We start from the raw sequence: 16,250 nt of genomic DNA, 5'->3' as shown, positions 1-16,250 counted from the left end.
TTTAGAGAACTTGCTTCTTCATATAACATGACCTGCTGCAAAGTGGTTACTCCCTGAGCTCAGTAACTCAGAGGCAGTTGTTCACCTGCTGGGTGTTGACACAGCACACACAATGCATGCTGCCCCTGATGTCTGTAGCGAGCCCTTAACCTTGAGTCCACCTCCCACTGAGACGAGTGCTTCTCACTCTTCTGACTGGGTGGGGGTGTGGGCTCCTCTTTCTCTTCCCGGGGGAGTCAGTGAGATGAAAGGCTCTGATGCTGGCATTGCTATTCCCCAACGACCCTTGTACCCACCACAGCCTGCTCTCTGTGGGATGAGCGGTGGGGTGTTACTCCCCATGAAACCTCCCTAGAACGGCATGCCTCCGAAAATCGCGGTGACATCTAGCCATGGTGGTGGAGGCAGGTGCTGCAGATCAGAGACCTGGGACTTGGGCTCTGGGGTTCCAGGTCTCCCACAAGGCTAGTTTTCTTTGAACAGAAGGCTAGTTTTCGCCTGTAGTCCCTGGGTTCTTCTCTATCTTAAGGGAAGACCACATGCAAAGGTAACAATATTCTCAAAACGATAAAATACAAAGCCAAACAATTCAGGTATCCATCGATTTATGTCCGGATTACGTTGTGGAAGTCAGGCCGTAAGTCAATGTGGATGTATCTTGATCATTACAGGGAAGAGGTCAAATATACTGTACAACATAAGATATAAGACACGGTACGTCGAAGAGATAAGGAGCACATGCTGATACAGCATGTTGCTGAACCCACCACGCGATGAACCACCTCAGGGATGAGAACCTGAGTACAGCCATGTCGCAGGTGATATCTCAGCACCACACTAGTCCAAATGGAATTGAACAGTGTGAAGTTTTTTACTGGTGGCTGGAGTGCCAGTCCTGCCACCAACCCTGAAAGGACCTGTTTGCTGGGCTGGACGTAGGCAGACATACCAAAGATAAAGCAATTGCAGACTAAGAGCCTTGCTCAAAGCCCTAATGGGGTAGAATCACTTCTGGCATTCATAGGATTCGAACCAGCAACCTCCTGAGTGCTGGCACAGATTCCTCGCCTTAGAGCCACCACTCTGTCCCACGGTATGAGCTGTTTGCTTTTTTCTTAGTAACAGTAAATAGAAAAAAATACACATTAGCATAATAACAATAAGCAGTATACAGTAAGACCTGGGATTGCAAGCATAATTCGTTCCGGAAACGTGCTCGTAATCCAAAGCACTCATATAACAAAGTGAATTTTCCTATTAGAAATAATGGAAACTCAGATGGTTCATTCCACAACCCAAAAATATTCATCTAAAAATTATTAATACAAAATATAAAGTAAAAATACATAAAACAAATTAACCTGCACTTTACCTTTGAAAAGAATTGTGGATGACGAGAGAGGGGAGAAGAGGAGGGTTATTTTGTAGGACGACTTTCACTATAAGTAAAGGAATCACTGCTGTCTGTTGGTTCACTGGAATATTTTTGTGCGACTTTAACAAGGAACCTATCCAATGACAGCCGCTATTGCTTCCATTTCAATTTCGCGGAAATGTGGGCATTGCATTGTCGTTAAGCAGATTCATCGCTCGCACTGCTATGCCCTTATTCGGGTGGTGCTTTTCTACTAAATTTTGACTACACGAGTGAGGCACCATGACTGAGACCGAGCATGGGAGACGATTACCCATAATCTCGCAGCGAGAGAGAAGAACCATTGGCTCAGTTGTGATCATGTGACACTCTGCAGACAAAGCGTATACGTAATACTCGTATTGCAAGACCTCACTCGTTTATCAAGTTAAAATTTATAAAACAAATTTGCTCCTCTTGCGAAACACTCGCAAACCAAGTTACTCGCAATCCAAGGTTTGACTGTATATCCATTTATCATTGCTATCAACTACATATATGTACAGTATTATACGTTAGCTACATACAGTATACCAGGGGTCACCAACATGGTGCCCGCGGGCTCCAGGATGCCTCCAAGGACCACATGAGTCGCCCGCGGACCTGTTCTAAAAATAGCCCAACTCACCAGTGAGCAGTGTCTAAATTTTAATTTTATCCTGTTGCTATTGTTCTTTAATGACATTTACATTTACATAGATTTGAGATATTTAGATATTGATGACAATATCTAAAAAAAAAAAACATTTAAAACATGTTTATTATACATGAAGCTTAGATAAGTTTAGGAGGGCGTTTCAAACTGGTAGCCCTTCGTATGGCTCAGTACCCATGACTATCAGTCTCAAAAAGGTTGGTAACCCTTGCAGTATACTATTACGCGGCTGGTAGCGCAATCGATTTGCTTTGGTTCCTGCTGTGTGCCGTACAAGCGGTAAAATACATCTGCTAATATCCACTACGTCTGCTTCGGACGTCACCTGATATATTTTTATTAAGGCTCCTATAGGATCTCGGATGTGAGTACGATCGGATGTTACTCAATAGGACATACAGTACAGTAAGTCGAAAAAAACACAGAAAAACTTAAGTTTTTGATATAATCAGTACAAAGGCACATATAATGATTGTAAAGCAAAGCACATAACACAGCAAGGCCAGTTAATTGACTGCTGCCTTGCTCTGTTTCTTTGGAAAAAGTTACGTTATAAGCAGTGTGGACAGGGTTCTGCTAATCCGCTAACTGCTAATTCGGGAAGCTAACTCTTTTGTTAGCATATTAACATTTCCACTAACTTTGAAAACAGTTAGTGGACCAATTAGCTTTTGCTAAAGTTAGTTCCGCTAACTATAAAACTGCAAACATTTTGTTCGCAGGTAAAGTAAATAAAGTTTAACAATCAAAAACATTAGTAAACCCTACAAACACAGATATTTGTTCCAGTCTGCTATCAGTGTGTCTGCAACAGTCTATATGGCACGCAGTTGACTGATTACGTGTAAACACAAGATGTGATTTGTCGATAACTTGTCGTATTTAAAGTAGTCTGGGCTAAATGTAAGTGAACAAAGATAAAGTCTATTTAAACTGGGGTACCCAGAACTAAGCAGAAAACTGAGGCCTGTATCATGAAGCTGGATTTCTTACTTAGTTGCATAACATCAGATTTCAGATACCCTAGGTTAAATGGACTTCTTCTTTGTACATTCACGTATATTTAGCTCAGACTGTCTTAAATACGACAAGCTAAGCTTATCTGGCTAAGCAGGAAATCCTGCTTTGGCCCCTGGTTATTTTCCTTTACTTTCCAGATTCTGATTGACAGAGCTATAGACCAATAAAGCTCCTTTCTAGTTCCGGGTAAACAGCACCATGTTTGTAGACCCAAGTGGCTTCACTGAGGGCAAAATGTCAGCATGAGCCAGTGGTGGAATCAGACTCAAAACGCCGATATCATGCAAACAGAATATAATGGAAAGAAAATTTGTTACAGATTCGCAGTTTGGTAAGCCTTCAATAACCCCGGGTAATCACTCCAACCCTGCCTAACTAAATTACTAAAATGGTTAGAATTTCAGTTCTCCAGGTATATTTTAAAGTGTTTCAGAGCTCAAAACCAAACCAAAGCTAAATTGACAGAATACATGTTAGCTGTTAGTGCTTATCGTTAGCTGCAGCAAGATTTTCTTAGTGATTTATTGGTTTAGCATTATCAAATTAAACTTTGGAGTACAGTAAGTGGGATAACGATAATTGAAGATAACTATTTCGGTTACCTGTGCCCACTGCTGATTATTTGGTCTCTGCCTTTTTTGGTTGCGATGTTGCTATGTGGCCAATCCAGCAGAATGTGCAAGTGGGACTGCGGCTTTAAACGAGGGACTCGGACTTCTGGCCACCATTTCCCGCTGAACAGGGAAAAGGTTATCGCCTAACATCAAGTGTGCTCTAGGGCATTTTGTCAGCCAAATTTTGGCTTTTGTGCTATCTCAGCCAGAATAAATTAATTTGGCACAATACTGGGATTCAGGGGAAACACACATTGTTCTCATTAGAACTTTTATTCCAGCACCCAAATCTTGAAATTACATTAATCACGATATTCCCAGAGAACAATACATATTATTGATTGAGACCAGCCATGTTTATCCTGTCAACTGTCATTCATTTTGCTGTATGCTAAGTGAGCTGTTTTTTGTTAATTGTTAATTAATTAGAATGTATTTATTGTTTTTGAACCTGTCCTCTATTTTGTGTGTGTTTATGACTTGGTAAGATATAGCAAAACATGCTAAAAGTGTTAAGTGATAATTATGCCGTCACATTTGAGTCAAAAGAGATGGCCTTTTCTCATTATTGTTTGTGAGGTTTCATCCAATGGGCTTAAACTCTTAATATGTATTTAATGATAATGTTTAAGAGAAGGACACTTGTGGGTATTACTGTACCAGTAAATGATTTGACTTGATAGTCACATGACACCATAGTGTTATTTTGCTTGGTTTCATGTCTTCCAGAATGTTCCTCCAGACCTGTCCATCTGCACCTTCGTGCTGGAGCAGTCGCTGTCCGTCCGGGCCCTGCAGGAGATGCTGGCCAACACGGAGGAGAAAGCTGAAGGGGCAAGTAATCAAACGGGCGTCCTGCCACCTGATCAGGGGCAGAGGAATGGACATCTTCTCCAGAGCAGCGGGGTATGCTGACGGGGCTGTCATGCTTGCCCCAGAGTATGGCGTTAAGGAGTTAGTAATGATAGCGCAAAGGCACGGCGGACAGAGATTTGTGCCGTGGCATGTGACTGAATGGTCCAGTCCACTCGCTGTTTCATCTTGTAGAGGTCGATTTAGTGGTTCAGTGCACTCAATGTTTCATCTTACAGAGGCTGATAGAATGGTCCAGTCCACTCCACTCTCCGCTTCGTCATGTAGAAGCTGACTGAATGGTCTAGTCCATTTTGTGTTTCATCTTGTAGAAGCTGACTGAATGGTCTAGTCCATTTTGTGTTTCATCGTGTAGAAGTTGACTGAATGGTCTAGTCCATTTTGTGTTTCATCTTGTAGAAGCTGACTGAATGGTCTAGTCCATTTTGTGTTTCATCTTGTAGAAGCTGACTGAATGGTCCAGTCCATTTTGTGTTTCATCTTGTAGAAGCTGACTGAATGGTCTAGTCCATTTTGTGTTTCATCTTGTAGAAGCTGACTGAATGGTCTAGTCCATTTTGTGTTTCATCTTGTAGAAGCTGACTGAATGGTCCAGTCCACTCCACTCTCTGCTTCGTCTTGTAGAAGCTGACTGAATGGTCTAGTCCATTTTGTGTTTCATCTTGTAGAAGTTGACTGAATGGTCCAGTCTACTTTGTGTTTCACCTTGTAGAGGTTGACTGCGTGGCTCATTCCAGTCATGGTTTCATCTTGCGGAGGCTGACTGGATGGTCCAGTCCACCCAGTGTGTCGTCTTGTAGAGGCTGACTGAATAGTACAGTCCATTCAGTGTTTCATCCTGTGGAGGCTGACTGAATGGTCTAGTCCACTTCGTATTTTGTCTTGGAGAGGCTGACTGAATGGTATACTTCATTCGGTGTTTCGTCTTGCTGAGACTGACTGAATGGTATAGTCCATTCGGTGTCTCATTCTGCGGGGACTGACTGAATGGTATAGTCCGTTCGGTGTTTCGTCTTGCTGAGACTGACTGAATGGTATAGTCCATTCGGTGTTTCGTCTTGCTGAGACTGACTGAATGGTACAGTCCATTCGGTGTCTCATCCTGCGGGGACTGACTGAATGGTATAGTCCGTTCGGTGTTTCGTCTTGCTGAGACTGACTGAATGGTACAGTCCATTCGGTGTCTCATCCTGACTGAATGGTCAGCTTGCTTCCAGTCCACTTGCTTCCACATGACACCACCCCAGTTTAAGTAGCAATTTGCAAATTTAAACTTTCCGACCAGCAGCTGTCGTCAGTGTTCTTTAACACCATGCATTTGGCGTATGACTTGCTGCAATTTGAATTAGTAAAATGGATTTAATAAAAAAAAAAAATGGATGAAGCAATTATGGCGGGAAGCCAAGATGAGAAGGGAGCAGAAGCAGAAGAAGAGTTTGTGTGCGGTTATTAAGAGGCAGCAGTTATTGTTTTCAAAATAATAGCGGTAGAGTTAGCACAAAGACAAACCTGCCTGAGACCTCTTTGTCTCTGCTAGGTTATCATTCAGCCTCTGTTCAGGCAGAGAGGTCCAGAAAGCCTCTGTTAAGAGACGAAGGCCGATCCTTGTCCCTGGCTATGGCTCCCCCTATCTGTGTCTCCCTGTATTCTCAGCGAACAACCAAACAAGCAAACATACACACACACCACACACGCGTCAAACCACCATGCGTCTGCTCTCTCTGTACTGCAGTGCTACTGGTACCCTGTCACAGGGGAGACCCCCACCGTTCAGTTCTATGACTTGCATTTTATAGCTGGGGAAAGCCTTTAGTAATTAATTTCCCTTCCTGGATCCCAGACAAGTGTGTGTGTGTGTGTGTGTGTGTGGGGGGGGGAGCAGCACGGAGAGGGGCGAGCGGAGCCTGTTCGGAGCCCGCGGAGGGCAGAGTAGGGGTGTTTGCACGGCAACCTAATGATGGTCAGTCACCCAGAGGGAGAGAGAGGGTGGGAGGCGGGGATATGGTTGGGAGAGGGAGAGAGAGAGAGGGAGAGAGAGCGAGAGGAGGAGGGCAAAGAGAGAGAGGGAAAGAGAGAGAGAGAGAGAGAGAGAGTGAAAGGCAGCACGTATGACGTGCAAGTGCTCCACACTTCATCAGTAGGCCGAGCACATCCGTGGGAAGCTGAACAGGGAGGCAAAAAAAGTAAAAATGGAAATGATGAGTGAAAATGGTGAAAATGTTCACACAACACCATGCATGGCAGCAGCCATGCTTTCATTTCTGTTCAGTTAGATAACCTTAATATAGTGTAATCAGTACCGGATATAAAGGAAGAAGAGGGCAGAAGGCGTTGCCTGGAACTGGGGGGGGGGCGTCATTGTTCTGGTTGCTTCAGGGTGCTGGAAAGAATGTATCGCATTGGATGCACGTGCAGGATGAATGATCCGGGAGATTACTGAGATTAAGGGCTGTTTCATTGGCCCTGTAATCAGATTTAGCATTGCACAACAGAAATCGCTTGTTCGATCTCTGCAGATATCTGTATGAGTATGACAGATTCGCACAGCAGTGGCGGGGGGTCTTTGGGGTGGGACAAAGTGCATGTAATCCCACATGCAGCAATGCAGATAGCCTCAAACAATGAGATAAGTTAAATGGCTGAATTCTAGGCATCAGATGGACTGTCGACAAATAGGCTGACCTGTAGGGGGCGCTGGAAGGGGGTAGAGGGGGTCAGAGAGGGGGGCAGTTGAACGTGGGGCTTCGTCAAGTGAGTGGCGAGGGTTCTGTTACGGGTGGAGTAGTTGGTTCTGAAACGACAGGATGAGTAAGCCTGGGGCATCCACTTCCAGGAAGAGCGGGAACACCGTGGAGGATTGCCTATTTTGGATCTGCATGCCTTCGTCTCCTCGTCCGCACTCTGCCCCAGGCCTCCGACAGTATGAAGAGCTTAATGCTCTCTCAAGCCTCCAATTGCGTAAGCAGATAAGGGCTCCCTCTTTGTTCCGATGAGCAGATCGCGGCCGTGGTCTGAAGTTGCCAAGGACTTGGAACAGGAAACAAGCTCTAGATCTGCAGCGACTCGAATCCATCGACGAATGATGTGTTCCACCGGAAGACAGCCTCGCCCATGACCTTAATCACCACAGCCCTCGCACTGGGAACGCAGCGGCAATCGCATTTTAACCGTCGGCCCGCTCCCGTCGGCGGCCTCCAGCGATGAGCGGTGCACGGACTAAGAGCGGCGCTGTCCATTACGTTTTCGAAAAGCAAATTAAAAATTTATTAGACGAATTAATAAGCCATAAATGCGCAATATAGCGGCTAATTACAGCTCAACGTCAATTGGTCTTTCACATGCAAAATGTCTTGTTACAAAGTTATAATAACACTCAGACAGAGGGGCAGAGGGCTGAACTCGTGCTCGGAAATGCACACGACACAATTCTGAATTAAAAGAAGACACCAGTAACATTTACAATGTGTTCTAGGGGACCCACACTGGAAGATCAGACGAATTGGTTGCGTAGGTGAAATACTGATGCTTCAGGTGATAGTATTAGCACAGCCATAAAAGGAACATTTCTACTCATTTTGGAATGCTTGTTAATTAACAGAGCCTGGCACGATTAAAAAGATGGAGTAATACATATCGCCAACCCAGGGTCCAACAGTGCTCAAGGGTCCAAAGCGACCACACGTTCCAGGCTGGTGTTGATGTATGTCTGGTCTTCACTTTTAACTTAGCTGCAGGAACGAAGGAGGGTGTAAGTCTTCTGTGAATGTTCCTTTCAGGTTTTCTGTTTATTTCGACTGAAAGGGATTTTAAAGCCCATTTGGTGAGAGGACTTTGAAACTGTTTTGCTCAGTGTTCCTCTTCAGAGATCCCTGTCTTCATTAAGTCTGGGTCATACTGAATTAATCAGATTGGTTTACCGTCATGATGGAGCCCAGCCTATGGCAACATTTCAACTACGTCTGCACTCCTGGGCCAGGATCGACTGTCCCACTGCAATCGCAGACATGCGGTGTGTGTGCAGACTGACGCGCGCGCAGACTGCAGCGGCAGTCACACGCACACACAATGCACCTGCATTCAGAAACCCTCTATTGTATCCATGAAAAATGCGTTAAGGTTCTGTAATTACACAGAAGCGTTATTCATAAATAATGTAATAAAAATGCACTAGTTATTACAAAGCCTGAGTCAGATGCAATGTTACAGTTTCATGGCAAGCTTTGTATTCTCTCGTGACCAAAAAGCGTGCTATATTGTTGTATATACGCTGCACCGCTAACGGTGTAAAGAAAATTACAATAAAAGATAGAATTCTTTGTAGCTCTATACAATGAATGTGTAGGTCTGTTATGAGAAAAGGAGAGTATACACTGCCCCCATGTGGAAGGGCAGAACCTTTATTGTCAAAAAGCAATAGCTGTCATGCTTGCTGGAACATCGTACAGCTGCTCCTGCAGACATGTGTGTGGGGTGGATTCTGCAGGTGAGACCTGGATCAGGTGGCGTTATGCGCCACAGAGGGCTGGTCCACGGTATCTGTCCGGAATCACATCACGGATTTCCGCGGAAGCTGTCGACTTGGGATCTTTCACATCCCCGTCGCGTTTTACGTTCAGAGGATTTCACCATTCACAGATCTTGGTTTTTGTAAGGCAAGTACGAATCAAAGAGGTTTTAAAAAAAGCTGTGATCCTGTGCTTTCTACCCAAAAGCGGGACTCGGACAGGGAACGTCCACCTGGAGGTATGAATTAAAAGCATCTGGGCCGTCCCTGGTCTCCACGCGTGACCTTCGGATTGGGCCGGGCCGGGGTGGGGTGCTGCTGCCTGGGACCTCCTGCCTTACGTCAGAGGGTGCGTTATTTTAACACACCTGCAATGTCCCACATAGCAAAGTGGGAGCGGAGGAGCTGAAAGTAAATGTCAGCCAAGGTTAGGAGAATGAGACCAGACTTACACGCAACGGCCGAGTTTCACTGCTGCTCTGCAGAGACACATCATTTAGCTTCCATGCGCTGCGGAGGAGCAGCTCATACACTCATTTATATTACATCTCTGAAGTATTTATTCAAATTAGAACTAGATTTGGAATGAATATTATTGATCCCAGAGGGAAATTCTAGTGCATTCTGCAGTGAGCACGGAGTGCACAGACAGATACGCATTCAGTGCAAAACACAAGGTGCAACGGACACAGTGCAAAGAGTGACGTGGAATTAGAAGGAACATGAGGACATGAAGAGAATCCTGAGGAGCAGGATAAGATGAAGCCAGCAGAAGTAATGTGCCATTAAAGAAAGCCGGTAACACTGGAGTGTTACTCACCTCTCCTTACCTGTCAATGTTTATGCCTTATATTATTTAACATTATACAGTATACATAGTGGCCTCTTACTAGACGAGTGGGATGGATGGATGGATGGATGGATGAATGGATGTATGGATGGATGTTCCCAGTAATCTCACCATCACATTTTATAAACCCAGTCCAGGAAAGCCAGCTAACTGAGCTGTGGGTTGACCTCCCTGGTCTTTCCAATAGCGAGCGGATGGATGGATGCATGGATGCATGGATGGACAATATAATGGACCCTGGTGATGAATGTTTCTGAAGGAACGTTCAGCTCCTTGTTTGGGATGCTGGCCTCAGGACTGTGCGGAAGCTGGTCTTCATCCTTGGGATTTTGTTCAAATCAGGAAATCCACATGTAGAACTTTTACTTTGGATATTTCAAGAGAGAGAAGTTTTGAAGGATGGATTGTATTAGATAAACAATATATGTGTTTCAGTCGCTTTCCAGCGTTCATGGATTTTAGAATAAAGCTGAGTGGACGAAATACTATGTTACCAAAGACCGTCTTTGCTGTTGGAAGGTGTAAGAACACTGGGGAGTCTGTTACTGTACCAACCATGAAGCAATTAAACGCATTAACGCCTGCAATTATAGTAATAAACAATTAGAGCCGACTGTAACAGCTGTCTTCAGTTAATAGGCTATTCTTACCTGGTGATTGGGCGCTTTTCCCTGGATTTGAGAGATTTTGTGTTAGGAGGCCAGCTCTGCATTAATTAGCATCTCACATCAGCACTTGAGGCCCCATCCGTGATGTTGACTTGGGTGATGTTGCTCCACGCTGCCCCCTACGGGACGAGTGGCTGGAAGATTCATTGCTGTTTGTTTGACTCGGCTGTCTCTGTTTGTTCTGTTTCTCATGCCCACAGAAATTCATGATGAAGGTAAGCGTCACATTTCTGTTGCGCTACTCGCTTGTAATCTGTCTGACACTTGCTCTCCCTAACCCCTCACTCCCTCCCTCCTCGTCTGATTTGGTTGCCTGGGTGTCACAAACAGTATTTACCCAAATCACAGCTACCGGCGACTGACAGCCGGGATCGACGGCCCGGTAAATTGGATGGGGCACTGTGTGCTTTGCAGACCAACCTGAGAGTTGGGAGATGCTCTCCTTGTGGACAGTTAATTATAGCAGGCCTTGTGTGTTTTTATAAGTAGCAGTGAACTGGGCGGTGACAGCATCAGCCAATCATCAGTCAGTGGGCGGGGTTTGGTGGTTTCTGATCCCGGCTGTGGTTTGTGTGGTGTTGTGTGGTGTCGTGTGGTGTTTTTCCACAATATACAATATGTTGTTGTAAGATTTTCTGTATGTATGTGTGGGGGGTGGGGGTAGATATCAGGCGACAAGCCCCCTTCATTTACCTGTGCCTAATTATCAATGACACAAAAAGTACTATATCTTCCTGACCTCACACAAGACCATGTGACCTTCCCCGCAGACCTGATGGCTTCTTGCTTTCGCTACCAACAGCCCTTTCACTGACCCCAAAACGGCTCATGTGTTAATTCCTCGCACCCAGTTAAAGTCCCCTTTCCCTCCTCCCATCCTGAATGACTTTGCAAGCATTCCAATAGAAGTGAGCCCTCAGTAAAGTAACGTGGTAACGGCTTAGTTTAAGGTCTGCTACTTAACTATTAATAAACCGTTGACTATTTGATAATACATCATAAAATAAAAATATTCTCTTATAATCAAGTTTAGAAATGTCGTACGAAGAAATTTCACTCCTTTACTAAGTATTTACTCCTCTTAAAGTCTTTCCTAAAAAAGGTTATAAATGCAGAATTATAAATGATCATGCTTACTAGCCCACTGTTTTATATTTGCAAGTGATTTACAAGCTGTTTTGTAAGTACTAGGAGCAAAACTTGATTATAATACATTTACAAATTTGATCTGACTTGTGAATGATTCTTTCTATCTCTGTAATGTATTATCAGATCATCTGTAAGTTTATTAATAGCTAAGGAGCACGCCTTAAAGTTAAGTGTTCCCAGTAATCTCACCATCATGTTCTATAAACCCAGTCCAGGAAAGCCAGCTAAGTGAAATGTGAGTTGACCTCCCTCGTCTTTTATACAGCATTCCTTCTTCACATTGGTTCAAGCCATTGGAGTTTCAGTTGAGTCCTTGGTGCTGAAACTGGATCCCGGCAGGGAACTGGGAGGGAGCGAAAACATGGACTGTCTGTGGTCCCCATGGACCACATCGGGAAATGCTGCCGTATCCCCTCCAAAGCTACGTTTTATAGGCGGCACGTCTGATGTGTCCCCTCTCTGGTTCTATCAGGGGAAAAATCACCTGAGACAGATCAGAGCAGCAGCACGATTTCCAGAGCGTCTCATTTTTGCGCAGTAGCTTATGAGTCCGTTTTCTGCTTATGTTGAATGACTGAGACGATTCGGGCAAATTCTTCTCCTCATCCGCCACGGTGACTCATAAGGGGAGGACGGAAGACGCAACATGGCTGTCTTGTTGAATTACATCTGCGATTAGTACAGACTGCGCAGAAGAATGCGGTACCTGCCCATCGTAAATTAAAGGGGACGCAGGGCCGTAAATTAACGTGCCCTGACACCTGCCTAATAGATGTTAGTTTAGCAGTAATTTGGTGAAGCCACTTGGCTGCTGCCTGTGGACAAGGTGAAATCGACTGCAGCTACCCGGGAGGGTGCGAGGCAATTTTATTTTATTTTTTTAGCTGCCTCTCCTCCGGACCAGGCCTGGGCCAGAGAGAGGGGCCAGGCCATCTGAAACAGCCTGGTTTGCTGAATTAGCTGAACAAGGTCGAGAACGTGGTTGCGATTTTATTTTTAAACTTTACAAAAAAATGAAAGGGTGTGAGGACACTCTAAAAATATGAATTCAGCTTATCAAAAAAGAGGTCCACTTGTCACCGGCTGGCTATGTGCAGTGAGAATGAGGCAGAGTTGACTGTTCATGCTTGTTGACTTCCTGTACATGTGTAGCCTATGGGATGGGACAGAGCTGACTTCCTGTTTATGCGTGCAGTCTCTGAGATGGACAGAGCTGACTTCCTGTTTATGCGTGCAGTCACTGAGATGGACAGAGCTGACTTCCTGTCTATGGGTGCAGTCACTGAGATGGACAGAGCTGACTTCCTGTTTATGCGTGCAGTCTCTGAGATGGACAGAGCTGACTTCCTGTTTATGCGTGCAGTCTCTGAGATGGACAGAGCTGACTTCCTGTCTATGGGTGCAGTCTCTGAGATGGACAGAGCTGACTTCCTGTTTATGCGTGCAGTCACTGAGATGGACAGAGCTGACTTCCTGTCTATGGGTGCAGTCACTGAGATGGACAGAGCTGACTTCCTGTTTATGGATGCAGTCTCTGAGATGGACAGAGCTGACTTCCTGTTTATGCGTGCAGTCTCTGAGATGGACAGAGCTGACTTCCTGTCTATGGGTGCAGTCACTGAGATGGACAGAGCTGACTTCCTGTTTATGCGTGCAGTCTCTGAGATGGACAGAGCTCACTTCCTGTCTATGGGTGCAGTCACTGAGATGGACAGAGCTGACTTCCTGTTTATGCGTGCAGTCTCTGAGATGGACAGAGCTGACTTCCTGTCTATGGGTGCAGTCACTGAGATGGACAGAGCTGACTTCCTGTTTATGTGTGCAGTCTCTGAGATGGACAGAGCTCACTTCCTGTTTATATAAGTGGCCTCTTAGATGACTACAAAAGCATTTTTATGTGCTTAAAGCTGCCAAAAGTTGCTCCGGCACGAGATGTTGGCTATGGGTGAGATTCTTAAGCCTATTCCGGAGTCACAGCAAAGCTTTGACTTTCTAAAGGAATCTTATTAAGGATGCTTTTTTACTGATACTGATATTTATTTTATGCAAAAATGATAATAAAGTCTATTAAATTATGGCAGTAAATTTCCAATGTTTTTTGAAGTACATCTAGCTTGCAGGTTCTGCTCAGGACCACTCTCTTTGTTTTGCCCTCCTATAAATCTTCCACCTATAAATTTTTCCATCTTATGCTGTTGGGTCGCTCCCATGTCTCACTGGGGCTGTTTCCAAATTTCTGTCCTCCTGCAGTCTGGCCAGCAGCTGAACGAGCCCGCCGCCCCAGATCTGAAGCGCCATTCACCGTATTTTTGCGTAACGGAGAAGTTCTCGGTCTGAAAATGGGCCGTGCATTTTGTGAGACTTGTTCTGGGCAGGAGCCGTCAACAGAACTGGGCGACAGAGAAATGGGTGGAAGACATGGGGGTCTTCATGCCTCTTTATGAGGGGAGACGGGTTTTAACAAAGTGGGGGAGATCGAGGATAGCAGCTGTTTTGGGGACGACGGCACATGGGAACAGAAAACGGGGATGTGGACAGAGCTACTCTGGAGTGTAAGATCCAGCGTCAGGGTGTGGCGTATGTTTTCAGGAAGGGAGGCGAAAGGGAGCTCCATCTTATACTATTGGTAATAAGGCACAGGTAGCGTGAATGAATGTGCTTGTAAACAGACTTTACATCTCCCTGCAATACCCCCCACTTTACGAATTAGCTAAAAAAATAGCTCCTCCAAGTTTATCTGCCTGCTCCAATTTTTTCCCAGACTGCCCAGGGAGGGGGTCACCGCACCCTCCTATACGGCCACGCTGTGCTGCTCCGACACTCCTACAGCGGGATGGTGAGCACCCCCTTCTATCCCTGCCTGTGGACCTTCCGTGCCCTGTCTCTTTAAATTAGGGCTGTCTGCTGACTGCTCGTCTGAATTGCAATATCAAGGTCCTCTATTTTCAGCGTTCACATTAGGCAGTGTGTTCGACTTCTCCAGAGGTGGACAGTTCAGGTCCAGAAAGTAAAAATCCGGATCAAACTTTTGCTTCAGCCAAGCAGTTGAGTACACAGAGTCACAGTCGCAGAGGACTCAACTGATTGGTTGGAACATAATACTGGTCTGGATTTTTCCTTTTTGGACATGAACTGTCCACCTCTGGAGAAGTCAAATGCAGTGCCTAATGTGAATGAACTGTCCACTGGCTGGACCTCTCCAGGAGACATTTTATATGCTTAGGAGGTAAAAGTGCTGCATGGCTCCTGTTTGGCAAATAACAAGATGTGCCCCCCCCACCTGCCTCATTTCCAGTACCTTTGCTGTTTATCCACTTCGCGCTCTTCGACCGACAAATTGGCGTTCGATGTCGGACTGCAGGAAGACACCACAGGTAGGATATTCCCCCACTGTTACAATGACGTCACCGAGAATATAACGACACCTTCACAAGTGCTGCGGCGGTACCGTCATGTGGTACCGTCGCACGTTCCCTGCATTTACGACGGACGCTTGTCCGTAAAAGCGCCCATCTTGAACTCGTGTGTCATCATTGAGCTTCCAAAAACACTGAAAGCCAACCCCACCTCGTGATACCCTGGGGTAACCCGACACCAAGGAGCCATGCTTTCCCTCGGGGCCTGGTCTCAGTGCCAGTGTAGGTGGACATGTGGCGCACTTGATATCTTTGCTTTTGTACTGTTCAACTACAGATATTCACTTTCGTTCAGATTCTCGGTAAATAGCGCCCCCTAGGCGTAGATGCTAAGTAAATGGGAAAAAAAAACGTAGACATCGGTCGTGAGGAGAGGAAAGAGGCTTTGAGACCTTTTGTTTGACCCACCAGGAGCACATAAACCAACCAGGAGGAAGTAGGTTGAACTTGTTTTTGATTGACAGCTCAGGATAATCCTGCCCGCTGCGTGTCAGGGCTGCTCATCATTCTATACAGGCTGGTCTCTAACCTGATCCCTTGCCCCCAACCCGCTGCCCCATACATATGTAGGAGAGGCATGCTGGTGGACCATCCACCCCGCCTCCAAGCAGAGGTCAGAGGGTGAAAAGGTGCGAGTGGGAGACGACCTGATCCTGGTCAGCGTCTCGTCTGAACGGTACCTGGTGAGTGTGGGCTTTGAGGGAGGAGGATGGGGGACGGTTGGTAAAGAAATACCGGGGGGGGGGGCGGGGGGGGGGCGGGGGTGATGAGGAAACACCTAAAACATGAACCGCAGCCCTATTGGCTATCTGCCAGTTACGGAGATAGGCACCACCCCCTAGTGTTAGGTAAGTCATGCACATGTGGGACCTTGCTGTTCTGAAAGGGGGAGGGACTCACAGGGATATAATGTGGGGGCGCTGCGCTTGTGACCAGAAGGTCACCGGTTCAAATCCCCTTGAAAGTGATTTCATCCTTGGGCTCTTGAGCGAGGTCCTTAACCTCCAATTTCTCCAGTGATTTTCTCATCCTGCTTTCTCAGAAAATGTGTGTCGCTTTGGGTAAAAGCATCTGCTAAGTAAATAAA

General features: G+C 45.7%; 1 protein-coding gene across 4 annotated transcripts in view; it reads left to right on the top strand.

Annotated features, from left to right (window-relative positions):
* The window catches only part of LOC125715355 (ryanodine receptor 2), a 148,728-nt gene that overhangs the window by 46,400 nt on the left and 86,078 nt on the right, over window positions 1-16,250 (top strand). For all 4 annotated transcript variants that reach the window (XM_048986733.1, XM_048986732.1, XM_048986731.1 and 1 more), the window contains exons 3-7: window positions 4,433-4,537; window positions 10,799-10,813; window positions 14,509-14,583; window positions 15,043-15,121; window positions 15,734-15,846. In XM_048986733.1, the coding sequence (XP_048842690.1) occupies window positions 4,433-4,537; window positions 10,799-10,813; window positions 14,509-14,583; window positions 15,043-15,121; window positions 15,734-15,846 (387 nt within the window). The remainder of the gene's footprint in view (window positions 1-4,432; window positions 4,538-10,798; window positions 10,814-14,508; window positions 14,584-15,042; window positions 15,122-15,733; window positions 15,847-16,250) is intronic.

This window comes from Brienomyrus brachyistius, chromosome 20 (genome assembly GCF_023856365.1).
Source record: "Brienomyrus brachyistius isolate T26 chromosome 20, BBRACH_0.4, whole genome shotgun sequence".
Taxonomy (NCBI): Eukaryota; Metazoa; Chordata; class Actinopteri; order Osteoglossiformes; family Mormyridae; genus Brienomyrus; species Brienomyrus brachyistius.
This window is presented reverse-complemented; position numbering and strand designations above follow the sequence as displayed.